General features: G+C 40.2%; 1 protein-coding gene and 1 long non-coding RNA gene across 2 annotated transcripts; one reads left to right on the top strand and one right to left on the bottom strand.

Moving 5' to 3' along the window:
* The first annotated feature begins 2794 nt into the window (after nt 1-2794).
* On the top strand, nt 2795-11919 carry LOC138051114 (matrilysin-like). The gene is made up of 8 exons (XM_068897259.1): nt 2795-2925; nt 3306-3498; nt 3835-4066; nt 5952-6247; nt 8293-8331; nt 9465-9494; nt 9923-10051; nt 11635-11919. Exons 1-8 carry the CDS (start codon nt 2827-2829, stop codon nt 11637-11639), a joined length of 1023 nt encoding a protein of 340 aa, XP_068753360.1. The 5' UTR covers nt 2795-2826; the 3' UTR covers nt 11640-11919.
* A 4404-nt stretch (nt 11920-16323) lies between these two features.
* On the bottom strand, nt 16324-27238 carry LOC138051113 (uncharacterized). The gene is made up of 4 exons (XR_011132732.1): nt 27085-27238; nt 25911-25937; nt 23850-23959; nt 16324-16429 (listed from the first exon to the last, which is right to left on the bottom strand). It is a non-coding gene; the product is annotated as an uncharacterized lncRNA (long non-coding RNA).
* Between the last annotated feature and the right edge of the window lie 262 nt (nt 27239-27500).

Below are 27500 nucleotides of genomic sequence, written 5' to 3'. Positions count from 1 at the left end.
GTGGGCTCCTGAGAATTCAGTGTTCAGCCTTGGTATTTTATCCGTTGACAAGCGAGGACTGATAATGGCTCAATTCGCATTGAATCTGGATAAAAGAAAACACACATGAAAGAAGCTACCCGCATAATGGCAATAAAGTTAAGCTTTATAACTGAGACTTTTTTCGTAAAATTATCTTCTCAGGTCGTTTATCGGGATTCCCATAAAAATCTTCATATTTTTGTTGGCTTTCCCTCACACTGACCTTATGCCTGGGGCGCCTGTGCCGGGAAGAATGTTAATCCTGTACTGAAAACGACGTACTTTTTTGCCAAGAAACTTCCGTCTTTCCTTTATTAATTTGGTTGTAATATTTCAGGAAGCCTTCTTTGTCGGGTTAATTACCCCAACCCTAAACCCTAACCCTACAAGTTAACAAAAGTAAGTTGTACCTTAATTGAACTTGTGCGATGCCCAGCTGAATCATGAATACAACCGCTGCGACTGTGACTCACTACAAAACAAGGCTTCATAGTTCATGAAAAGAGCTCAGGCTTAGACACAAACACCGATCGAATTGCATAGACTCCAAATATTCATCCAGTGAACTTGCTGCGTGAAAACGAGGTAAATTAAGTGCTTGTCGAATCGAGTTGATACACATTAGCACAAAATGGTCACCAATTTGTGTTCTACTGTCAGTAGTTTTCAATCAAACCATTCCGGAATTACATAATTTCAAATGTGTCAAATGGCAGCCATTCCGAGAAAAGGTCAATATATGGCTTGCTGAACTGATGAAAATTTAATGGGACAAATATCCTTGATAACAAAATTCTTATCTTTCAAGTGATGTAGAAGTATTGACAACTTTGGCTAGTCGCCATACGGAATTGTTTTCGTGAGTTAATGGCAATCGACTGAATATTGAATGGAAGACACTTTCCCAAATATGATAATGTAACCGATCAATTGCATGAGCCGAATTCCCCGTTAATAGAGGTGGTCTCACTCAGGTATCCACATTCCCAGTTAGCGTTTGTTAGAGCTTTATCACAACAGTGATTTGAGAGAATGTCTTCTAAACAAAGCTATTATGATAAGAACCAATTGTGTATGCCACAGTGGTCCTCAAACGAAATCCATGGGACAATCTACGAAGAAAAGTACCCCGCTGAAGAATCCAAACTAGAAGATGGACGTTTTTTAAAGTTAAGAAATTTCAGATCGTCATTTCCTTACCACGTTTTGGATGGTCTTTTGTTCCAACCTCTAAATGTGTATTTTTTGTAGGAATTTTGGTTGCCATTTGGAAGATGCATAAGGGTGCGTTGATAGTTTTCTGTACGAAATGATAGGATGGACTAAACTGTCATTAATTAAAACCCTTCAAAGATGCGAGCACTTTGTTCTTAGGTTTAGAACGACGCTGGTGTTTTGGCAAGGTTTTCATTGATCAACTTATTTGCATGTTAAACCAAAAAAAGGACATGGATATTCGCGTTTGTACAGCTTGCCACGATTAAATGTAAGCAAATCTTGTATTTGAACAAAATAAATGAATTGTTACTTATTTGAATAAAATAAATATAATGACGACTATTCGAAAAATGAAAACAAGGCAATTGCAATATGATTGTGCAATTTATTTCAAAGAGTATTTATTCAAGTAAACCTGAACTATCCACGACCTCATGTTGAGCACTTCTAATAATTGTCACTTTGATTTTGAGGTAAGAACAATTAAAAACTGGAAATTCCTTTCAATACATCCTGCTTCAACTTGATGAGACAAATTAACAGTTGTTGCACTCTCGAAATTTGTCAATATTTGCAAAAATCGCCGCACAAAGATGCCGAAAAACATCACGTTACTTTTCTGTTTTAAAATAAACCACTCAGAAGTGGACAAAAAGCAAAGTAATAAAGCACTTGAACCGAAACGAAAGGAAATTGTCGATAGGAATGACCCAATCAGATCCAATCAGTGCCTCTGCAACTCATGACACTGATGACCTTATGCTGATTTAACTTTCAGAGCGAAGTGTTAAAGAGTAATTTGCTTGACATTTTCCGCTTCAGTCTTTCTTTTATTTGCCAGCCAAATCGGCATAACATGCCTTGAACTACTGTCTATATTTTTGCTGCCTTTAACTCAAGCGGTAACAAGGCTATACACAGAACTGTACTGGCAAGACTTCGCAAGAAATGTGAGCATAAGCTTCCTGTCACATAAAGCTGTTAAAATTTGATTTAGTCAATTAAAAAACTTGACAAAGATCGGAAAGCTGGCTATAAATAAATTTGTTTTTTTATTGAAAATTGCAATGATCCTGCGCATTTTGCTCAGTGGGGGTCTTAATACACCAAAACGAAACTTAGAAAATGCCATGTGAACATGATTCTTCTTGAGAAAGGCTCCTTTCCGGAACAGTAAGTCAATATTATATGGAACAAGTGCATTATTACGATATATGCTACTTTAACAACTCTTTCCCAGTGATTCAAAAGTCTACCTTTAGGCAGACTAAAAATTCTAAAAAGGACTGAGATAAAATTCAGTGAAGCAATGGTGATGAGGACACGACGACGACACAATATTTTATTGCGATATCTTCACCTCACAACCAAGACGACGTTCGTCTACATGTACATCACCATTTGGTGTTAACTGCATGATAGTTTTAATTGAGACACATTGAGAGGCTTATGGTAATTAACTTGTTAAAATGCAGATGTGCTACACACATGAAAGTCAGCTCTCTTTTGGGTGTCAATTTTCAAGGCTTTAGATATATATTGCATTGTTCGAAAAAGGAAGACTTGAAAATAGGCCTAGTCATAGCCATGGAACGATTTAAGATTATCCGATTATGGCTCATAACGCCGTGCTTTCAAATATGCTATGGGGCTGCAATTCCCGAAACAGATGAATCTTTTGAAATAGTAAGTTTGAAGTAGTTTATTCCAAAAAAAAAAAACTCTTGAAATTTATTAGTCTTCATGCATGGAAAGCGGACATCTGATACAAGTTCTTTACGCGCTTGTTACTAGTGAGTCCGATCAGTAGTCTTTGAAAATCTGCGAAACCCCATGGTGAATGATGTTCACAGACGATTACTGCATCAAAATCATTTACTTTTATGGTATATTTTACTTAACTTTGCTGAGCCTCTTTCCAGCTGTGGCCGCGATGTGCCACACCCCACTCCTGCCATCTCTCTCTATCTATCGCATTTTAATAAAGAGATAGAATTTTTATGTTTCTTTCCGAGTAACCAAAGAAAATGCAATGAAAGATAAACATTTCGTCTATTTTGCTTTAGAAATTTCTCAAAAACTACCACTACTTGTCTCCTCTAAAAGATGGAAACCACAACGTTAGCGACGCTCTGCGCGAGTTTCAGGAGCAATCAGAAATCCCGGTGACTGGTGTTCTCGACGCGACCACAATAAGGGAAATGAAAAAACCCAGATGCGGTGTTCCTGACAGAGACGAAGAAGAGTTTTCCAAACGTGGTGAGATTGCAGTCTCAAAATTACAATTTGTGTGCTTCGGGACTGTTACTGGACAAATGATCTATTTCCGTGTTGATTTCAGCCTCGATTTGAAATAAGAGTCCTTGTGCGAGTTCTGTTCTACTATGCATATAAAAAAAATATGAGAAATTTCGACTTTGGCTACTTTTTCGAAAACTGTATATTTGACTGCGTTTTTCGTGTAAAACTATGCAATTATTTTCGGACACAATCATTGGCACGGCACTCCAAAACACGTGGTCGCAAAAATAAACGATTGTTTCACGGAAAAGCATTGAGTTGAATTTGAATTTATTCTTCTTTGCCATACTTCAGGGAGAGTAAAGAGACAGTTTTCCGCGTCGGATCACAAATGGGATAAGATGGCATTAACTTACAAGTTTATCAACTATGATACTAAAATGGGCAGTTTGTCACCAAACAAACAACGTTCAATAGTGAGAAAAGCGTTCCAAGCCTGGGAAGCGATCAGTCCTTTGAATTTCACCGACATTTCGCCGGCTGTTTCCAATAATGCTGTTTCTGTCAAGTCAGATATCACATTGGCGTGAGTTGGTATTCCTAAGACAGAAAGAGATGATGATGTAAGGTAACGGATCCCCCGCACATGGGCCTCTTCCGTGATAGTTCTTCAGCTATTTTTAGAGATGCACCTGATTAGCCAGTTGCAATGAAATTTTGATTATGTGCAGCATTGGGAACGAGAACTTAAAACACGTTTGCAAAACTAAAAACTAAAAATCTATGGTGGGGCATGGAGATCCGTTTTCTTACCCCATCCTCTCTTTTACAGTTATTACTTTAACAGGAAAGCATTTTTCATAGACTGGGTGAGGACGTTCTACAAGTAAATTATACAATTCAATCGAACAAGAAAATTTCTTAATTAAACACGAAGGCGCGCTATATAAGGAAGTCTTCCCTGGGAAGATCGAGGCTCGTTTGTCAGTCACCGTTGACGTGCGCGGGACTATAAAAGGCGTGGTGCCTTAGGCACATGCAAATGATTTATCAATCAACCGTGGACGCAACCGAGAGCTCTGTGATAATTTCTTAAATAAAAAAGCCCCTTATGGCAATGTGTCCGTAATATGCCATAAAATGTTATCCGTCGTTCTTTTTTCAAATTCCCAGTCCCTTTTTTTTCGTGCTTCCGTCTCTGCGTTGCTGTTTGTTGATCACCATCTTGGATAATTAATCAGTCGTGCTTGAATGAATTCGAACAAAAGCAGTGCGTGAACAGGCGGAGATCGGACAAGCGAGCGATAAAGCGGGCGAGCGCCTGGCGTGAGCAAAAAAATAGAGAGAAGTGGGGACGGGGTGAGGGAGAAGGGGGAGGGGGTGGGGAGGAAAGGAATAGCGTTTCCTTCCGTCGCCTCTCCCCCTCCCCCTACTCCTTATTTTTTGCAATCTCTCGCAGTTTTCGTCCCCTTCGCGATCGTTTGGAAAAGGAAAGGAAACGGCTGCTACGCAGGCTAGTGAAGCGCCCCCTTTTATAGTGCGTCTTCGTGATTAAGGGCCCACTCGGCTGAGCCATTAGATAGGAGGCAAAGCTAAGATTTTTAGTTTAATCAGTAGTTGTGTAACGTGTATGATAAGTAAAGGGTTGGTTTTAGGTTTAAGAGAACAATTTGCCATTTGAAAGATAGATTGGTGGTCAGAGATGTGTGACCAAAGGATACCACTGAGGCCATGGTCAAGAATGTTAGTAAGAATATTATCTAAAGAGGTAGTAGTGTTGACTTCTAGGTTATACTGGTGGGTTAGGAGATTAGGGTAGAGGCCACTAGAGGACATAAAGATTAACAATGAACTCAATAGTGGGGGGTGGGGAGGGGGGAGGGGAGTTTATGCGAGTCAGCAATAAAAATGCCGCTGTTAAAGAAGTTGATAGGTATCATGCTCCTCGAGAAATGCAGAAATAAACTAATGAAGAAGTAGAATTATCAAAGTATACAGAGAACTGGACCCTAATTAGGGCAGACTAGCAATAAGTATCATATCATGGTGGTTGAAAGGAAATATTTGATGTTCCTTTAATACCTGGGAGAATCGATTTGACCCAATCTCTAAACCGTAACCTTGACCCAATCTCTAACTGGCCTTCACTTTGTCCCAAGATACTTCAAACAAAGCGTAACCCGGATCGAATACTTAAGGAGCAGCTGAAGGCTTCCTTTTAGGACCCATTACGAGAACACTTAGTAGATGAGAATATTTCCTCAAAAAAACCCGGCAATTTTACGGAGAAGAAAATTAAGCAGCAATCTTGGATCACCTGAGCTGAAAACAATCTAGTTTGTCAAAATAATAAAGCTGATAACTGATCGTTAAACACAAGATGACTGTTATTTGGTAAAACCCTCTTGCATGAACTTAAAATCGATCTTCCTGCTTCCTCTTAAATTAATATGTTCTCCTTAATACTTTAGATTTAAAACCAGTAAGCACAAAGGTTGCTCCTATCCGTTTGATGGCAGTGGTGGCGTTCTTGCGCATGCGTTTTTTCCTAAGGAAGGGGACCTTCATTTCGACTACAATGAAAAGTGGACAGACGGAGTTACATATGGGATTAATCTGTTCTCCGTAGCTCTTCACGAGATAGGACATCTCCTGGGATTGCGGCATTCCAAAAACAGAAGCGCGATAATGCACGAAACATACAAGGCATATGATCCCAATATGAAACTTACCATTGAGGAAAAAAATGGTATTCATTACATTTATGGTGAGTATAGTTTGTCACTATTTATTTTACTATTGTTATTTTCGAGATGCTTAGTTGGAAATATCCTGTCATGTTAATGTGTCATTCCAGTGCTCTCGGAATCATAAACTCAGTTTTGGACACAGTGAGGCCTTGTAGACTCAATTGGTTAGCAATAAATATAACTCAGTGTTAAGTCGCCCAAATATTAATGACTGGTTACCTGTAAATCTGTTATAATTAAATCTTATTATTATAATTATAATTAAATCTGTTATAATTACAAATGTGTTTGAAAGTAGGAGGTAACACCTTGTTATAGAATTTAAAAATTGATTCATATATTGTCACAAGGTCATCCATAGAGGATTTGAATATCATTAAATTGCGAGAAGGCCTAGGTAATGGGAGATAGCACGCGGCTTTTTGGAAGACATTTATTGGAGAATGAATAGATGGATAAGTATTGCCCCATGCAATGATTCATAACAAAGGTTAGTTGGGGGTATTTATGTCAACATACTATCCACTCTTAGATGAAATTCCAATAGTTCACCGAATCTTTTTAGCAATATTGTCAATATGAGGTTTCCACGCTAAATTTGAATAAATTGCAATTCCAAGGTGAAAATAAAAAAGATGCCAACACAGATGGAGGTGTTAGAATAAAGTAAGAAGAAAATTGGACCTAAGGACTGTTCCACGGGGCAAGCCACGACGTACTAGACAAGCCGAAGTTACGGCAGTAATTGTTGCCAAAATTTGTTGCATGTTAAGGCGGCGAAAGTCAAAAACCCTCAACTTGTCGCGCAACATTGTTTCGTTGCAAGTTTTGGTCGATGTTTCGCGTTTTTCACCTTGCGTGATCAACTTGACCCGCAACAAAAACATTTCTTTAACCCGCATTTGTTGCGGGTTAAAGAAATGTAGGGCGCTGATTGGTTGATTTGCTAGTACGCGAGCACATTTTTTGCGCGACAAGTTGTGAGCTTGATGTAAAATGAGCAACAAAGCCAAAATTTGTTGCTCAGAGTAGTCCCGCGCTCTACTTTTTGCAACAACTTTCTTCAACTCGCAATAAATGTTCGTGTTGCGCGACAAGTTGAGCATGCAAGGTGAACAACAGGAGACATCGACCCAAACTTGCAACGAAACAATGTTGCGCGCCAAGTTTAGGGTTTTTTGTATCTCGTATTTCGCCGCCTTTACTGAGACTTGAACAGAACCAATTCGCTGCTATTCCTAATTAGACTTTCACGGTTTGCTACGTCAAAAGCTTTAGTCTAAGAATGAATATGCCTAGGAAGATTGCTCACGCGAAATCATGTTTGCTAACTGAGATGTGGATCTTATCGATTATACAGCATGGGCACCTTCACGGATGGCTGACTTTAATTAATTAATTCATTTATTCATTCATTCATTCATTCATTCATAACCTTCTTCATTTATTTATTAACCGTATTTTTTAATATATCGTAATAGGTTTTTACAGAGTAGTCAAATTAAATCAAATCAAATTCGTTTATTTCTACCTTTTGCAGTTTTAAAGATTGAATTACATGCAGGGTCAGCAACTAATACAATAATTAGTACAAAGTCAAGATATAATAAATAGTACAATAATTATAAATAATAATCCCTCACATACTAGTGCCTCTAATGTGGGAAGTTATTAACATACTTACAAGTAACAAATTGACTAAAACGTTCGGTATTACATTGCTTAACTACTCTGGTGGTATTCCTTCTAAGATTGTACTTATTATCCCTTATCTCTACTCTACTTGATAATTGGGGAAAAGGGGGCTTGGGAGGCGCAATTTTAGAAAAAAAATCTCTTACAAGCGGCGTCTCTTCGATCCTGTAGAGAGGTCAAACCCGTTATGGATAGGGCTTGTTCATAAAATGCGCTTGGTGCTATGATTCCCAGCGCACGTTTGCTTTCCAAAGCGCTAGCATTAGACAAATGTTTGGGAAGGGAACGATTTAATTGCTATTCATGCTTTTATACGTTTTTAAATTCTGCTTTGTCGTTGTTACACATTTTCCACATTTTCTTGCAGGCGACGGGGGAGGAACCTCTCGACCTGGCTCAAACACAGGTGAATTTTTTTCCCGCGGTACTTGTTATTCGTCCTGTTCTCAGTCACTAATTGATGAAGAAGAGGGACTTCCATAGAAAACGTAAAGAGATTAGATTATCCAGTTGGGTTCCTATTACCTAGAAAAGATCCTGTTACCAAATTTTATGTTACATCTAGGCACTTGCTGTAGGAAACGGTTACACGGGAACCGTCAGACACTCGCGCTTCAAATGAGTTGAATAAGCGGTCCTTACCTTCAAAACGTTGATTTTGGAGCGTTGATTCTTGACGCAACTGTGCTATTTTTCAGCCAGAACAGTTACTAGTAGAACGGCTATATTTTCCAATCAAAAAGTAACTCAAACAGTCAGCACCTTGCTTTATTAATGGCGCTTGCGTTAAAAGGGTAATTCGAACGTCTCCAAAGTGTTTTGTTTTGAAAGGACTTGTAGAAATAAATAGCCTTCGTCAGGCTGGTGATTCTCTGTTAGATTCATGATATACACTCGGCAAGTCTCCAAACATCAGATGCAGCAGCTCGGAATCTTCGGAAGCACAATTTTTTGTTTATGCGACCTTATGATTTCAAAAGGTTCAACTTTATTCTATGCTCCAAGTTAACTCCAAACAATGAAAGAAAGAAAGAAACGAAACGAAACTTTATTTATTTTAATAAAATGGAAGGGAGAGATACCAGGGTTATCCCTTTCCATCGAGGGTATCTACCGGGATCTTATGAACTAAGCCGATTTTAATGATAGAGGAAAACCGGAATACCTAGAGAAAAACCCCCGGAGTCAGATTGAAACTCAGCCAACATAAGACGTCTAGACAGGACGACGTCAAGGCCAAGGTTGATCCCGGGTAGCAGAGGTGAGAGGCACGGTTGACAACCGCTAATCCGCCCTGACTTCCCCTAAACTGCATGCACTTGTCTGCATGTTGGCCTTAATGCATAATTAAAAAGAGACCCACCAGGCTGCACACGAAAACCTACAAAATAATACCGAAGCTACTCAAAATTATCATGTGTTAAAAACCAATAGTATAACGGTCAAAACATCGTGATTTTATTACGAACCACAATAACTGAAACCTCCAATTGATGTAACAAATACGTTGACAAAAAAAAACTTTCTGTTTTCTTTTAGGGGGAAAGACAGGAGCAAAGGGTGCTGCCAGTATGTATAATCAATAACGCCCAATAGTACTGGAGACTTCTCACGATTTAGTGTAGGATGGATGGATATCAGACCGAAAAGTTTGACAAGGCCTGCGTTTCTAATGACAACTGATGACTGGAGTCCCACTACCCCAGTCGTCACTCGACTTTTTCCCGCCTCACCACAATTTCGCTCCTCCCGACCCACCAAGAACCTGAAAAGGCTATGTGAATATTCTCTTGCTCATTCATACTTATTATCAGTTAGTGTTTTTATACACAATTTGCTTGCCAGCTATTTTGAGAATGTTGCCAACATAGCTGTTCATATTTAGACTACACTATCGTTGTAGTCCCCATAGCAGGCCGTCATAGTCAGAATAAAAGTCCTTAATTTAGCAATGCACTAAATACAGGGGCTTATACGTTATATGAATTTTGTTTTAGGGCCTTCCTGCACCGATGATCCCAACTTCACGAAATATTGCAAGTTGTGGCAAAGCTCTAAATTGTGCGGCCACAAATATGTCCGACCCAGGTGTAAGAAAACTTGCAACGTGAACAACTGTGCGTTAGGTAAGAAAGGGAGTTAAAGCATTTGAAAAGGAACTTTACATTTGCATCGAAACCAAAAACATTTATGCATTATTGGTGTTCGTTGAAGTGGTCTTTTAGTCTTCGTTGTTATGTTGAGGACAAAACAAGACTTTTTTTTTTATTTTAAGTGTGACCGAGGATTTGATGATGGGTCATAAAGAATTTGGGCAGCGCAGAGTTGTATGTGACAAAAAGAGACACCGCTAGGTGGGGCATTCGTAGTCTCCATCGGTTTTAGTACGCTGTTTGATGTGTAAACACGTTGTATTTCATGCGTGACGAAAGACAGTTTACAAACGCGTGTGTGAAAGCATTGTTATTTGGTTCATTTATAATCAAACAACGCTGTCATCTGAGGGAGCGGTCTGATCGAAGTGCAAGGCTGAATGGAATGAATTGGTTCGTTTAGTGAGAATGAGGTGACATGGAAATGGGACAATAAGTGATGCTTGCTTGTGTAAGCATCTATCGCCATGATCCGTCGTTAAGAGAACTGAAAGAATAGATGGGATGTAGATGAGTGAAACGAGATGAATTTGATGGTGGGGTGACGATTTTAAAGGTGGGAAAGTGGGGAAGAAGGGTGGATGTGGGTACATATCATGAACAAGTCCACGATAAAATGCAACGGAGAAAGTCATTTTTGCTTTCTTTTAAAACCAAAAATTAGGATCAGCGTATGATTAAACCCAAAGCTGTACTATGTGTTCAGAAATGTTGCTGGGTTGGTGAAGTTTTCTGTGCGCTTGATGGAGGAGATACAGTGTTAGCTGAGATAATTTTTAGAACGTTTCTTTATATTCGTTTTGTCGAATATTAGTGTATAGAGGGGAAAAGTCGAGTGTGCCTAGGAGGGACGTCTAAGACGTCTTACTGAGAAAACGTGTGGTGTGTTACATGTGAGTGTGGCTAAAACAAGAGGTTTGACTTGATGGCCAACGAAATGGGAAATTCATTCTTACGTTCTGCGCGGTGACCGTTGCTGGAGCTACCTGATTGTCCTGTTCAATAGCAGTCGTGAAATATTGAATTCTCCTGTATTTGAGTTAGCTTGTGTTAGGAGACCGGTCGTTAATGATCGGATTGCGGTAGATGCCTTTTTCCCAGTTTTTGAACCTTCTACGCACTCTCTTTATTTGAAAGTGCCTGCATGGTGAGGGCTAAGTAGGGTTGGAGTGCTGGGATGGCGCAGTAATGAGTGCACTCGCCTCGTATCAATATGTGGCCCAGGTTCAATCCCCAGACTCGTCGTCATATGTGGCTTGAGTTTGTTGGTTCTCTACTCTGCACAGTGAAGCTTCTCTCCGGGCAGTCTGGTTTTCCCCTCTGCACAAAAACCAACATTTGATTTGATTTCAGTTTACAGTGTCCCCAATTAGTACTCCAACACTAGAAAACTAGACGCTTAAATCAAGTTCCTCTCCTTGTCTTTTCTTCACATTTATCGATCAATGAAATGCCCATAGCTTTGCTTTAAATTTCAAGATGCCATCATATTTAATATTAGCCCATTTGCTACTTTTTTGTCTTTTTCTCACTTTTTAATTTTATTTTTGTTTAAGGATGAATCCCATCGCGTGTTGAAACTTTGAACTAGTACCACGAACTGCACGTATTCCACGGACCGCTTAATGCAATGAGAAAAACAAGTTAAATAATACAAATGGCTTTACGGTATTCGAGTAAAATGCAAAATGCTAAACAAATGCTAAAATTCAACAGGGAAATAAGAAGGAAATAATCACATACCGCTAATTTATAGACCAAAGTGAAAAAAAAAACCATCATGAATGTAGCATACCTGAATAACGAGAAATAATAATTAAAGCGACCAAAAAAGGGAAAAAGAATTCAATGTCTTTTATCAGTATCGTCTCTGCCGGTGTTTTCGATGGGTGACATTTTAATAAAGCTTGACCTCTCCTTCTGATTTCCTGTTTGTGTAGGAGGCAGTGCCACCCAGTGGTTAGGGTGCTTGCCTTGAGATCCGGGCATCCCGGTTTCAGGACACGTTCTGACCACTCGTTGAATTTGTTCCTGGTAGTCCCTGGTTCAACTTCTCGACTGCACTCGTAAATAAAAAACTTGTTTTCCTCCAGCCAGATGGGATTCACTACCCTGGTCCCAGAGGTTTTTCTTGAGCCGCGAAACGGCAAGAAGAGAAAAACCTGTGGTTACCTTGGACTTTAATCTCACTTTCATGCAGACGCCAGGGTCAGGATGTGACCCTCAGGCACGGATTGGTTGATATTTTTGCGAACACGCAATTCAGTATGATTGGTTCGTTTGATTGGTAATACCGAGGGGACGCGTGAGTGTCCCTTTGGTAATCATCAATTTGACGCGTTTGACAGCTGGCGTCTGCATGAAAGTGAGATTTAAGTCCAAGGTAACCAGAGGTTTTACTCTTCTCGCCTCTTAGTGACCCGTCTTCGCGTCTTCCGGGCTCTCTCGCGGCCCAAGAAAAACCTCTGGGACCAGGGTAGGGATTCACAGTTGTTGTTGAATGTTCTGTTCTGTCTTTATTGAGTTTCATTGAACCCTAAAATCCCCTATGGGGAGTGGCCAATTAAATATGTACGTTGGTATGTGTAGTAAAAATGAAATAAATAAGAAGTGCAAGTGCTGTAAGACGGCTACGCACTTTTAACAGACCCATCATGACACAAGAGAGGCTTTCTTCACTACCCAAAGCATCTTGAGCTTGGCACAATGCTGATCATCATGGTTTGCTGCAGCAAACGCAGTGATTAATACGGCTTTAAACTTTATTTCTATTTTCGTTCTTTTTAAATAGGGACATTATTGTCTAAAACTGTAAAATACCTACGTAAAGTAGTCTCTGCGCCAAAAAAATCCATTTTGAAGTTTAAGAATGGCCGCCTGTGAAAATCGAGAGTCGTCCGTCAACGACCATTTTGGCGGATCGCCTATATTTTGGCCAAAGATATCCTTTAGTGAATCATTTTCAAAACCCATATTTACAAGTTCCATCGATCCTTATTTTTTTTTTTAGAAATTTGCGAAAATTTGAAAACGCGGTTTAAGTGCAACCCTCGCTGACTTGTAAACGCTCTGCTAGGGACAACTCGCCTACTAGGGCCACGTTTTAAACGCTTTCCAAACTATTTTCAGTTTTTTCCAAAATCAAAATTCCGCAAGATTTCCTAATTTTGACCTTTTTAAGCGGAATCACTCCGCTAAAAAACATACATTTCATGAGAAAAATCGTAAGAATGCTTATATGTTGAGGAAATGGGCTTTATTTCACGCTTCTGGTGGAATGAGTAAGATAAAAGTGGGACTTTTTTTTTCGTATTTTTGAGGAGGGCAATTTTTCTACAATATCTTGCCATTGCGAGTTGTTAAAACTGGCGGACATGAAAAAAAAACACGGCTTTAGTGAATTTAACCTTTTCTATTTTCTGTGGACAGCCAAATTTGTTCCTCAGAAATCAACATCGTTTATGCATTGCTCCTTTTATTCGGAAACCAGGGGTCCGAAATTCGGACCCTTGCTTTTCACTCCGTTGACACAGTGAAGAACAAAATATATTATGTCTGTTCAGAAAGCAAGGGTCCGAAATTCGGGCCCTTGCTTTTCACTCAGCTGAAATTGTGAAAAAAAATACATTATCTGTGTTCAGAAAACAGGGGTCCGAATTTCGGACCCTTGCTTTTCACTCCGCTGACATAGAAACTGTAATAATGATTATCGTACTATTTTACTTGGAGGAGTCTCCCAGTGTAGCCCTTCGGATATGTCAATTTCACTTGAATTATTTTTAGATGTCACGAGAGTAGAAGTCTGGTTCCCGAGACGACCGCAAAGTTAGAAAATTCAAAATGGCGTTCCGAGTGGAATAGAGCGGTTTGTTCAACGAAAACGAGTTTCAGAAGCAAGGAGATTGGTTTATCTTGCCCCAAATCCTGGAAAACCAACACACAATGCCAGATAAATTCAAATGACGTTATCCTTAATAGTCGCGGACGTCTCGGGAAACAGACTTCCGATGATCGATGCGATTTTCCATAAATTTGCAAAAACATCTGCACTGGATATTCATCAGTTTGTACGGAAATCTCCTTCTGTCAAAAAGGTCAACATCAGCGTCTTCTTGAAATATATTCCATGCCTGGAATTTTGTCTTTACCTCGGTGTAAGAAGTTGTAAAACTCACGAATGACGTAAAACAAAGAAAGCCGAGGCAAAAAGTAGAAAACAACGGAGTTCAACAAAACAATAGCACATAAAACAAAGAAAACCTGGTCAGGTCCTTACGCCTAGGTACACCCGGAATTTTTCATGCTTGCGACCAGCATTTAAACAGGAAAAGTAGATGTTTTCTCAAATTTATTGGTCAAGTGAAAGCTGAGAGAGAAACCTTACACGTGTTTTGCGATTCTAGTCAGGATGCCTACGGTGCATGCGTTTATTTGAGGCGAGAGTTTGAAGATACCACCGTGGAATGTAAACTGACAGCTGGGAAAGGACGAGTTGCACCCCTGAAGACTCAGTCGATGTGCAGGCTCGATCTCATGGGAGCGCTCTTAGCAGCACGCCTAGCTGACCTAATAACCTTCCGGAGTGATTCTACTACAGTCCTACATTGTATAAGCCAGACCAGTTCCAATTACAAAGCGTTCGTGGACAACTGGGTGTCTGAGATTCACACGATCATGAGTGAGCTAGAGTCCGCACTGGGGGCGGGCACGGTTTACTGGAGGTATGTTCCGACAGAGTACAACCCTTGTAATTTTATTTGTTGATTATTCTGTGCAATCGGACCAGTCCGTCCGAGCCTTTAGGTCACGCGATTTGATCGAGGTTCATTCCAGTTTAGGTCAAACCTCGGCTCTACACGTTTTTGTTGACTAAGTTGTTATTTGCCCCGTTTATGGTTAAAGGAACACTAATCGGACTGTCATTGTCAAGGAATTTACGGAAAATCTAAGGGATTGAACATAACGAACACTCGTGAATCAAGGTTACAGTAAACACGAATTTTCGTATTGTAAAGTGGACAGTGTCGAGCGTTTCCCGCGTTGATCTAAACGAACCAACGAAAGATTTACAGCTGTTACAGTTTGACCTAAACTAGAATGAACCTCGATCAAATCACGTGACCTAAAGGCTCGGACGGACTGGTCCGATTGCACAGAATAATTAACGAATAAAACTAGCATTTACAACCCTGCTGATGACATCACCCGAGAACTACGCCCAACTCAGCTCAACATGAGTCACCGCTATTTATACCAGTTAATGTTTGGCCAGAGAGTAAGATTAAGGTACCTCAAAAAGAAGTCGAAGAGAGTGAAAGAAAAGCAACATGGGTTGGAGTATTGCAGGAGTGTGAAGTCTTGTTGGGCTGGAAGAGGTATTCATCACTGGCGAAAATGAGAAGAGTTGTTGCATACGTGAAGAGGTTTTTAAACAACACGCGATCTAAGAAATAGAGCGTCTGACAGGACCGCCTACGGTACCGGAGCTGAGATCTGCTCAGAATTACCTAGTGAAGAGGGCACAAGGTGAATCGTTCTGTGAAGAGGTGCAGCTCTTAGAGAAAGGTCGAGAGATCCATAAACGGAGCAGAATCAAGTCCCTTGACCCGAGATTGGAAGATGGATATTTGGTTGTAGGTGAAAGGTTACCGAAATTCCAGGCCATACCATGCTGTACACGACGGTCCCCGGCCCTAGCAAATTTCTTCTGCAGACGTTTCACCAAAGAGTATCTTACTAGCCTGATGGAGAGGAAGAAGTGAAAAGAGAACAGACAGAATATGAAAGTGGAAGACGTTGTACTTTTATCTAAACCGAATCAGCAACGTGGCATTTGGCCGTTGGGCAGGGTCGTGTCTACTCATTCTGGACAAGATGGAAGAGTCCGAGCAGCTACTCTCCGAACTCGAAGTGGAGAATTCAGAAGGCCAATAACAAAATTTTGTTTATTAGAAGAAGCGGAATTTATTTCTGTAATCGTCTCCACATAGTGTCTTGACTGGGCGCGGGGATCTGCCGTCCGCTCTTGCATGACGTCATAAAAACACGTCATGTTTCTTTTTTGGGGGAGTTAAGTTTTTGAGCGTCGAATGATAACTATCTAACGTCGAGTTTATAATACAGCCCTGTGGTGTGATAAAACGAACCAGTGCAATAAGAATGTCATTCGGGCACAACACATATACCTACAGTAGGTGTGTAAGGAAGGGTCGGCTATCGCAAAATGGAATGACGAGTCACAAATCTCTGATTATTATTATTATGATTTAATTATGCCTTCTGCTATAATGACTTAAACAACTATTTTCTTGTTAACTTGTCATGTGTTCTTGAGAGTCATTCTTGACTGGCCTGTTACAAAAGAAAAATGACACATGGAAACCCTTATTTATGAAGAGAAGCTAATGAAACTATTTTTACTTTTTAATGTGATAATTGAGGTGGTTTAACTGATTATCAATCAAAACCAGTGATGAAGAAAAATACGAGGAGTAGAACGGTTTTTCAGTGGACTGTTTGTGAAATTTTGAATACGACATGGAAGGAAACTACCATCATCCTTACATCTATGCTGGAATTGATCCGAGAATTGTTATCGATCTAAAGAATGCTTTCGATAGGTTCATCATGGAATTCTTTTTCATAAATTACGCTTTTCCTTTTTACATAGTCTCCTTCGCAGCTGTTTTATTGAATATCACGCAACGCTCCTCCCAAAGATGATGATAATGATGATGATGATAATAATAATAATAATAACCCTAATAATAATAATAATAATAATAATAATAATAACAATAATAGTGATAATGATAGTAATAGTAATTTAATTCTTAATTTTTTTAACAAAAACAATAATTTTGTTGCAAACTGCATAGCTCTAATAATAGATTTCTAACAATAACAACTAATAACAATCGATTCGCAAAAAGTCGTTAAAAGTTACAAAATTCAAAACTATTTACAAAAGGTCATATCTAAAAATCACACTATCTTCCAAATACATATATCACATAGTACTTAAAGATATCTATTTACAATAATTAAGAATGCGTAGTAAAAAGTACTAAGAAAAAAGAAAAGAAAATGTAAACAGAAAAAAATATTAAAACGTATGAATCCCTAAATGTCCCTTTAAAAACGTCAACAAATGGCTCCTGCAGTGTTCTCAATTTCTATATCAGTATTTTGAAAGGTCCCATGATTTCCTTACAGTGGTTTTAGTTCCTCTGAGACAGATTAATGCGGATCTCAGAAGTGCAAAGGAGGCTCTTGCTCGTATCCATGAGATTGTTTTGGCGTAGTCCTCTCCTTTCTTCACAGCAATCAACTCTGCTAGTCTGCTGTGGTAGTTCAAGCACTCCTTTCCCATTCCACCAGTTGTTGTAAAAATCAGAGGGGTCAATGTTCCATGTTCGATATCGAGCACTCTACTTGAGAACTGACGCTTTTTCTCATTCTCGTGTAGACGATATATTTGCTGCGGCGCGAGGTCCCTATAGGATTCAGCATTCGGGTGACAAACCCTGACATCAAAAAAGGCTGATCGCTCGGGCACCCAAAAACCACGTGCATGTATTTCCAGTCTTGCATCCTGCGCTTTATTCGACCCTCGTGTCAACTGCTTTCCTTGAACATCTTGGAGTACCGTTTCAGTAGCTACATCTTTGCAAACCATGTTCAGGAGCTCTGCTTCCAGGTGCCGGATCTCGTTATGTCTCTGAATTACAGATCCATCTCTCATGCAAATCATGGCGTAATCTATTGTAAAGGGCTTTCCAAAAAGACACGTAGATGGAATATCGGCTATAGGCCAGTCATAGAGTAGGCTGAGTGCATCCCTAAACTCCCTCTTATTCAGGTTGAATCCCATCTCCTTCAGAAAGAATGACGTTAGCCACATAGTCGAACCTTTTTCAGTGGCAAGATCTAGTGCACGCCAGGTTTTCTGTGGCGCACGTTCCTTCAGCCTCTCCGCTCTTTCTTCCAAGTTTTTAGCTCGCTCTGCTCTCACTTCCTGCTGTGTCGATCTTATCAGGGAATCTTCAGACAGTTGATGCACCTGTGACATGATCTGCTCAACGTAAAGGAGGAGCGCCGTCACTTTGACTGATGAGGTATATTCGTGATTAGCATCACTAGAAGGGTTTGCTACGCCCAATCCTCCCAAACGGACCGGAAGTGCCAGTATGTCTCTGTCCAACTGGCTACACTGCCGATCTGTAATGGCAGGGATGAGAATGCGAGATATTGCGCTTTCTAGTGGTTAAAGTGCCCTTGTGACCAAAAAATCAATTCATATTTTTCTTTGGATTTCAAAACTATGTTAACTAAACACTAAGTGACCCACGTTTTAAGCCTTGATTTCAAAAAGACACCTCTTTATTTTAACTGGAATTTTCCTATTTATGGTCCGCCATTACTAACATTATGTTCTTGAGAGAGTTGGATCGACGAGAAAATGACGTCAAAGGCTCACTAGTTCAAGAATGCAATACTTGTGTACGCTGCAAAATTAATATGCAGCACGGGGGTTTTGGGCTTACAGACTTTTAAACTCACGCTTTGCATATATAGTAAGCTGCGCTCACACGCTGAAATTTTAAGCTAGTGAGCCTCTGACGTCACGTTTCCCTGGATCCAACCGTCTGAGTTCCAATCGGTCACTTCTGAACGTGAGTAATGGCGGACCGTGAAATCCAAAACTTACACTCAAAGTAAGCGGCCATTGGATAAAAATCAAAGCTCAAAATTTTGCCAGTCACGTGTTTTATCAGAGGGACACTTTAAAGTAAGTCTTGGATGTCTGGCAGAGTTCTCGGGAAATAGGTCCATCGATTTCTTAATCCAAATGTGTATGCCGCATAGGACGATTGAGGTTGAGTCACAGCGATTTCAGCTAGCTTGGTTTTCTCTTATCCATTTAATTCTTAAAAGCGCAAATACAAAACCTCGGTTTGCTTTTTCATAAAATAAAACTATATACACTCAAGAAGCATGATAATGATAAAATAAGTATATGCATAAATTCAGATTCACTATTCACTATAAAGTGTTTTAAATAAAAAAAGTCTTAAAGATTGGATTTAACAATATCTAGCTATAGAGAGTTTTCTGTTTTAAGATCTGGTGGCAAAGTGTTCCATAATTCAGGCCCGGCCACAGAAAATGCTCTATCCCCGTAGGTTTTTCGATTTCGTGCGAGGGACTGCTAATAATCCTTTTCCTGTGGAACGTAAGCTGCGAGAGGTGTTATAATCCGAGACGAGATCAGACATGTACTTTGGAGCTAACCCATTTTTTTACTTTGTAAATGAGTAGTAAAATTTCATACTGGATGTGGGCACGTACAAGTAGCTAATGAAGGCTATTCAGGATGTCACTGATGTGGTCTTCTTTTTTGAGTCTTGCAACAACTATGTCGCCTAGGCCCGCGACAGCATTCAAAACACGTTGTAGTTTTTTAACTTCAATTTCGGGAGGCCAAAGAGCAAGCCGTTACACTGATCTAATCGTGTGGTAACAAAAGCGCGAACTAGCTTTCCATCTTGAGATTGATCGAGATAGTTCCTAATCTTGCTGATGTTACTTAGTGCCATAAAAGACGCTTTGCAGATGTTGTTAATGTGCTGCTTGAAAGAAAGACAAGAGTCAAACACCACTCCCAGGTTACGAGCCTCATATTTAGGCTTGACAGTTAAACCTCCGATGACAATCTCAAGTTTGGGAGAAATAGATCGAGAAAACTTCGAGTGAATGTGCGGAATTTCAGTCTTTCCATCGTTCAAGACGAGCTTGAAGTCCTTTAAACAGACCTCAAGATCAACGGTTCCTGCGTCATGCTGTTGCTTGTCGATAATAATGTAAAGTTGAGTGTCGTCTGCGTATATCATGGCAGAGATGCCATGAGACGAGAAAATGTCCTCAAGTTCTGCGACGTACAGACAGAAAAGGATGGGACCAAGAATCAAGCCATGAGGAACATCAGATTCTAGAGGACATGGATCTGATAGTTTGCCCCCAATGCTGATACGCTGGGTGCGGCTGTGAAGGTACGAATTAAGCCACAAGTTCACAGTTACAGAAAAACCAAACCGCTTCTCCAGACGTTGAAGAAGTAGGAAGTGATCAATGGTATCGAAGGCTAAGGGAAAATCGATAAGAATCAGCAATGCCTCATTACCATCATCGACATCTCTAAGGAGATCGTTGTGTACCCAGAGTAGGGTCTTTTCAGTGCTTGTGATAGCGGTGGTAGGCTGATTGCAGTATAGGGTATAGGTCATTCAAGTGAAGATGGGACAGAAGTTGAGGGATAACGGCGCGTTCAAGAACCTTGGATACAAATGGAAGATTAGATACAGGCCTGTAGTTGCCAATGATATTCGGGTCGAGATTAGGCTTCTTGATGATTGGTGTGACCAGGGCAGACTTATTAGCATCAGGAATATGTCCAGACGCTAATGAACTGCTGATGATTTCCAGGATGGTTGGGAGCAGCACATCAATGCATTCTTTAAGTAGTAAGATAGTAGGTATAGAATCGAGGGTGCAGGATTTAGTAGGAGAATTAACATTGATAGAATGAATTTCGTCAGAGTTTAAGAGAGTAAACTCAGTCAATCGTTCAGGGCAATCCAATTCAGGAGGACGAAATAAAAGCCCACAGTCAGTAGTTGAAGAAGAGTTCCTAAGGTTACCAACTTTGGTCTTGAAAGATTTGGCAAAGGTAGATGGAAGATCATTTTTGTCGATGTTTGTAGGAAGGATCTGAGGCTTCTTACTATTACCCGGCTTGTCGACATCCTCAAACAGAGCTTTCTGATCAAGGGTTTTCAGCTTGTTATTGTGATAGGAAATTTTAGTGTCAGTGAGGAGACGATGATATGCAGCACAGTGATCGTGATATAACTGACGATCAACTTCTAAAGTGCCATTTACGTTCCAGACGGCGCCTCACAAGTTTAGCTTCTCTCAGAGCATCAGTAAACCAGGGAGCGTGAGGGCGAGGAGTAAAAAGACGCCTACTCTGAGGAGCATGTAAGTCCAAATGATCACGAAGAACGATACTGATGATACTGAAGAGCTGGTTCAGACATAAGATTAGCCATCAAAGATGAAGAAGCTATTGATTCTTTGAAATGATCAGTGTTAATCGTACGTAGATTACGATGGTTCACGAGTACCCGTGCTGGTCTAGGCGTTAGGATCGAAAGGTGGCAAACAACCAGAGCGTGGCCAGAAGACAACTCCAACGACGGTGATGACTGATTAGCCATAAGGTTAGTAGATTTAGTGTTGAGTAGATCGAGAATGTGGCTACGTCTATGGGTAGACTCTGCAATATGCTGCTGGAGGCCAAACGAGTGCAGTAGATCGAGGAATGCAGAAGCATCACGGTCACTCTTAACATTATCCACGTGAAATTAAATTGCCAGATGAGATAATTAGACTCCAGGAATGTCGAAAATTCTTTAAAGAAGAGGGGCGTAGATAGTTCCGCTTGGACGGAGGAGGTCGGTAAATAGCAACCAATCGAAGATGGATAGAACCAGAAGAAAGTTGGAGATGCGAATGTTTTCCATCGAATTAAATGATTGAGAGACACAATTGATATGATGTACCTTCCTTGCTATGATACAGACACCACCGCCACGGGTAGATCTAGGCTGATGAATAATCTGATGGTCAGGCAGTGAGTTATATATGTAAGAGATTATAGAATCTCGGCAATCTCCTTTAAGTCACGTTTCATTAATCACCAGGAGCAAGGATGGCACAGTTGGTTAGTGCGCGGCCTTGGTGCTAGAGGTCCTGAGTTCGATTCCCGGATCTCGCATCCTTACTTCGACTTCTTTCCTTTCGTGTAGCTAAGTAGCTTTAAATACCTGTAAAACGGAGCACTGATGGAGAGGGGGGAGTAAAATGAGCGCACCGTCGACCTCAGGTTTGTCAGTTGAATTACTGTTACGAGTTATCGACGTTAAATATAGTTGCTTTACTTTACTTTACCATAATCAGTGAATATTAGCTAATATTCCTTGCTAAAATAGTGTAGCAGAGCACTGCAGTTTTCCTTGACAATGATCGAGCGTTCCATAGAGCGAATGTAGAATCTGTTACGGGAGCCTTTTTAGGCTTTTCAAGTTCCATCGACAATAGATTGTGCGAGTTCACACCTCGAAAATTTAAGGTCGATCCTTCAATGCGTAACAATTGTTTGAATAGGATTCTTTCTGTTAATTTCGCTCTGAATCACTTTTTTCCCTGCTCTTTTGTCTTTTCGTATGACGAGGCGAGAGTTGCGTGACGCCCCAATAACGGCTGCGAAGGAGACTACTGTTTACGACGAATTATAGATTGCATGCATATCAGTGTCTTAGATGGTAGATTGCAAGCAACACAAATTGGCCTGCATATTTTTTAAAAAGCCGAAATAATTTTCAGCGTATTTCAAAGTTCGTGGCCCGATGATCTTGCAAAATGTTTCATGAAGTTTAAATTCTGTATTTTTGCCGATGATACGAATTTACTTTATGCTAATACCGTTAAACTCCGAAAATAAGCCCCGGGGCTTATATTTTTCAAAGGCCCTTTTTGAGGGGCTTATTTTTGGAGGGGCTCATCTACGGAGGGAAATTTGCGTTTCCAAATCGATTGGGCTAGCCTTATAGTTGGAGGTAAATTTACTGTTTTTGCTTTGTTTTGCTTCGTATTAACTAACCCTAACCCTAAGGGCAATTTTCCAAATACAAGCTCCCGGGGAAGGGACTGTTACGATAGTTGAGAAAGTTGTTAAAGAAGAACTTTGTCATGTACGCGACTGTCTTATCGCCAACGGCAATACATGGTATAATAATGAAACAGATTACAAGAAGTGAGAATGTATTAATTCTACGAGCTTTCTCCCGCAAGCTTACCTCGACCATTCATAACGAGGCTCGACCTAATCTCGTCCCCAGAATTCACTGTCTCAACACTGCAAAAGCCATGGGAGATCTGGGTACGAGATTACGCTGGACTCACACAGAAGAGACTGTCTAGCAGTCTAATTGCAGAAATATAAATTGACCTTTTTCATTTTTTTTCCATCGTTTCGTGCCGTCTCTTTTTTAATTCTTTATTTATCTATTCACCTACTTATTTAATTATTTATTCAGTAAGTTTTGAGCTGTATTTAAACATTTTTCGTAATAAACATTCCTGTGTGGTCCTGTACGCAGTAATTTCAGTTGCTATAATAGTCCAGGCAGGTCCACCTCAACAGAAATTATATCTTTTATCTACGGACCAGTGTGGTTAATTGTTGTTATGTATTCGAAAAATATAAATACCTGGTGGAATTCTATGGAAGAAGTAAGGTTGGCAAAGACTCTTGAATGGGCAAATGGCACACAAAGTAAACTATGTAATTTTATTCGTTGGGATTTGAAAGTAAGAAAGGTCCCTTGGCTAATTAGCAAAGATATGATTATAACAATTGGAAGCAATCACGTTCTCGCGTTTCAACCTCTCAACACCACAAAGTATATTTTGCCTTTTCTTCCGACATTTCCCTTTTAATCGACCACACCGAATAACAAATTAGTTAAGGACAAAACTTGGGATCATTGTTCTCACGACCAACCTTGAGAGGCAGGGTGCTCGTACGAAGATTCCATAAGGGTAGTTAAAATTAGGCAAGGAAAAGTAAACTGAACAGGACCAAAAAGGGTGACATGACATGAAGATTTTATTCTTCATCAGGATGATATGAATCTATGACACCAACCTGTAGTTTTCAACAGTGTCGACATGTCCTCTTGCAATTGTCTCTAACGTAACGGTTATTCCAGCAGTACATACTCCATATAAAACAACGACTATCGTTGTCTCCACAAACTAAAATGGGCAAAAGAAATTTTAGAAAAATCAGTTGCAGCTGCTTTAAAGCAGCCTAAGACTTTCTTTTTCCATTGTTGTCGTTAGAGCTAATGATCAATATTTAAAAGCTACATAAATAAGCTCGTCGAATCTGTCAAACTGCAAAACTAACCCTAACCCTATAAAATCAATAAGATGGCATTATGAACTACACTGGCAAAATCTATGGGATGACCTTCAAAGTTTCCTGAACTCTGATTATGAAGAGTTATAAGTTGGCGTGCTCACTGGCTAACAATAAGCTGATTTCATTGCATCAGGATAACTGTGAATTTCCTTCCACTCAAGTGAAGGATGAGTCCTTACCATGATTGAGGTTTACGGGTTTAGGCTATAATTGCGATACAAATATATAACATGGAGTCTTCATTAGAACTTTAGCAGGAATAACTTATTCCAAAAAAAGGTAATTACACGTTCACTCGACTAACATGAGGATGACTATATACCGAGCCAGGACTCGAGCCAGGACTCGAGCTAGGATTCGAGCCAGGACTCGAGCCAGGACTTGACAATCTTTCGCTTTCCCGTCATTTTCAACTCCTGCAAGTCACATAACTTATTTAGGGGCACCTTTTTAGTCAGAAATGGTATATTAATGGGTAAGGAGTTGGGACTAATGTCAGACCCTCCCCTTATAAAACCGAGTAACGCCTTCTTTCCCTGTGGCGTCTTACAAGACCAAAAGGAAGTGGGCAACCATCCAATTCAAGAGGCAACTTTCAACGCTGACCTCCATCACCGTTTGTAAAGATCGGTTCCCGTTACCGAAAAAGTGCCGCGCAGGCCGGCCTGAGAGTGAAATGAACGATGGTTTTGAAAAAATGGAACACGAATTTCCGTTTGGAACATTCTATCGAGATAAAAAAGGGCTACGTTTTGCAGATGTCCCGTTGTTCCCAGCTGGAGCAACCCAAAAAGGCATGTTCCACTCACTTTTCAAAGGCGTTTTCAGAAAACTATTGTCAATGGTAAACAACCGCAGTCTCGTTTTCCGGCCCTCTAGTTCGCCCAAAGGAAGACCTACTATCTCCTTTCAATGTTTGCAAAAAACACATCACAAATTGCCGGTTTTCTAACTTGTTCGTTATCCACATTTTTCAACACTCGACGAAAGTACTGGACAAATACAGAAAAGGATCTTCGAAACACTCAAACTTTCCACCTGACTAGCTGGTAAAAAAAGATCGCACATTCCCTATAAAAACGGTCGACTCCGTATCGTGGAAATGTCATTAAACTGACCCATGTAATCACTCATAATAAGTAATAATTATTTCTATTTGTTTCGAAATTTATTATTTGTTTATTAATTTTTTTGGCTGACAAAAAATTAGAAAAGTCCTAACTGGAGTCCTGGCTCGAGTCCTGGCTCGAAGTCCTGGCTGGAATCCTGGCTCGAGTCCTGGCTCGAGTCCTAGCTCGAAGTCCTGGCTCGAATCCTGGCTTTGATGTTAGTTTATCTCGACTAACATCGTCCGTCAAATAAAGCCACCTCGTTTTGTAAAGTCCAGGTAAAACGTGAACCGACTTAGTTATCATCACCTTTTGCTCGTGAGTCTTCTTGCAAAGGTGACTACATTACTTCTCACCAATAAAACTAAGACGAGACAAGGCAAGAAGTGCGAAAATCAAGACAAGGCAACATCCTTTATTTAAGCACTATTCTTTATTCAACCTAAGTTTTTTTGTTAGGAACTTGCCCATTGAATCATTTTCCTAAACCGTCTATCTTTTCAAAAAGTTGGGCGTTGATTTTCACACACAAAAAATACTGATACAGGAATAAGTTTTATTGGGTGAAAAGCAAAGATGAGAAGTACTCACAAACCTGGTTGATTGGTTCTTTAAACAAATTTGATTTTTGATAAAAAAGGAGAATAGGAAATCGAAACTCTTTTTTACCCACCTCCTCCTCCTCCGCCTCCTCCCGACCCTGCGCGAAAAAAAAGATAACAATTTAAAATGTAAATAATCTGTCTCACAGAAAATATATTATTTTATGGCTAAATAGTAAATCCGAGAGTTCTTATTGGTTCTTCCTCAGTCGAGTTTTTGCCATAAGAACGGCAATCCGTCGAAACGGTTTAAGCCGTGTATTCTTTGGTTGGGAAAGTCAGCAAATTCATATGCTCATTCCAAGTTTGCGACCGAAACTGGGTAAGCCCCAACCTTAACACCAGCGATATGCATAACGAAGGGCACAAAATGGGCTGCCGCCATGGCAAGAATTTCATTTCCAGGTCCATTAAAAACTGATTCACCCCTTTTCTAAAATAATCAAAAGTTATGCAGTCAGTTCCTAACGAGCTTATGAAAAACTTATGCTGGTATGGTTATCCTTGGAGTGCAAGTGAGTGCCATTTTGCGTCTTTCGTAACTTCATTTAAACAAAATGTCATTCAGATAGGGAGTTTAATTTCCCATATTGACTGAATGCAATAATGATTGGGCTTTCAATTTTACACGTGCAAACGAGGCTACTAAGGTCACTTAGGACAAAGATGAAAGACAAATTTATTGGCAGCCATTTTTGCATTCTATTAAAAGAAATACTCAAATGCGCTTACAACAATTAGAAGCAAAACATGCTGAGCTCCCCCAGCCCCTCCCCAAATGATAGGAGGCAACCAGTTGACTATCAATTTGAAGTCAGGAGACAGAAATCCAGCCAGTGGTCAGAGGGTGACTTAAGGCCGGAGTCTGAAAATCCATCGCCGTCACCACTGAGCCAGTAGGAAGCTTTACCAGGCGCTGACGCGCGAAACGTTCACTTCCGGTGTCCATCTGTGGCTCAAAAACTTCGCGTACTTAAGATCGCTACCGTGCTACAACGCCTTTGCGCCGTCTGTTCTCTAATAAAGCCGAATTTTTGAGATGTTTAAAGAAATATGTTACCGCTTCAATGATCTTTCGACGACAAAATTAACATGTCTTAAGTGTTCTTATACGTAGTTTTAAATGGCGCCTACCAATAAAAGGCACAAGCAAAAACATTACGCGCCGTCCGTGACTATTCGCCGCATTTTTACCCCTTTTACCCATTTTAATGACGTAAATGAAAATGCACAAACGCAGGTAACCTGACATCTTGCTTTCTATCCATCCAATGAAGCTGCTCACTCTAGCAAACACGGAGTAGTGATCGGTTCGACACCTTGAGTGTCCCCAGCTCACAGCACCACGTAATACAAATTTTCCTCCTTCATTGCAAACGAATGGACCGCCACTATCTCCCTGTAAGAATTAAGGTGCAATAAAAGAACAATGTAGAGTTTTGAATGGTTCACGATAATGTTAGCTTGGCGTGTCCAGCCATACTTTAATTCCCCCGGGAAGATAAGTTTCAATTTACTCTTACAAGTGACTGTATAGCCCTAACTGCAACAAGATTGAAGGCTCCAGTCCTTCCCGTTCGCCAGGTAGTGAGTTCTTTCAAGTCTATCACATGGGAACGACATGAAAACCAGGCTGTCGTAATGACTCTCTCATATATATA

This window comes from Montipora capricornis, chromosome 6 (genome assembly GCF_036669925.1).
Source record: "Montipora capricornis isolate CH-2021 chromosome 6, ASM3666992v2, whole genome shotgun sequence".
Classification (NCBI taxonomy): Eukaryota; Metazoa; Cnidaria; class Anthozoa; order Scleractinia; family Acroporidae; genus Montipora; species Montipora capricornis.
This window is presented reverse-complemented; position numbering and strand designations above follow the sequence as displayed.

Excerpts from the sequence above, each read along its gene's own strand:
- LOC138051114 (XM_068897259.1), top strand. The coding sequence starts at position 2,827 with ATGGAACGATTTAAGATTATCCGATTATGGCTCATAACGCCGTGCTTT. Across the intron at positions 2,926-3,305 it reads CAGATGAATCTTTTGAAATA|AAATTTCTCAAAAACTACCA; the intron begins GTAAGTTTGAAG and ends ATTTTGCTTTAG. Across the intron at positions 9,495-9,922 it reads AGGAGCAAAGGGTGCTGCCA|GGCCTTCCTGCACCGATGAT; the intron begins GTATGTATAATC and ends ATTTTGTTTTAG.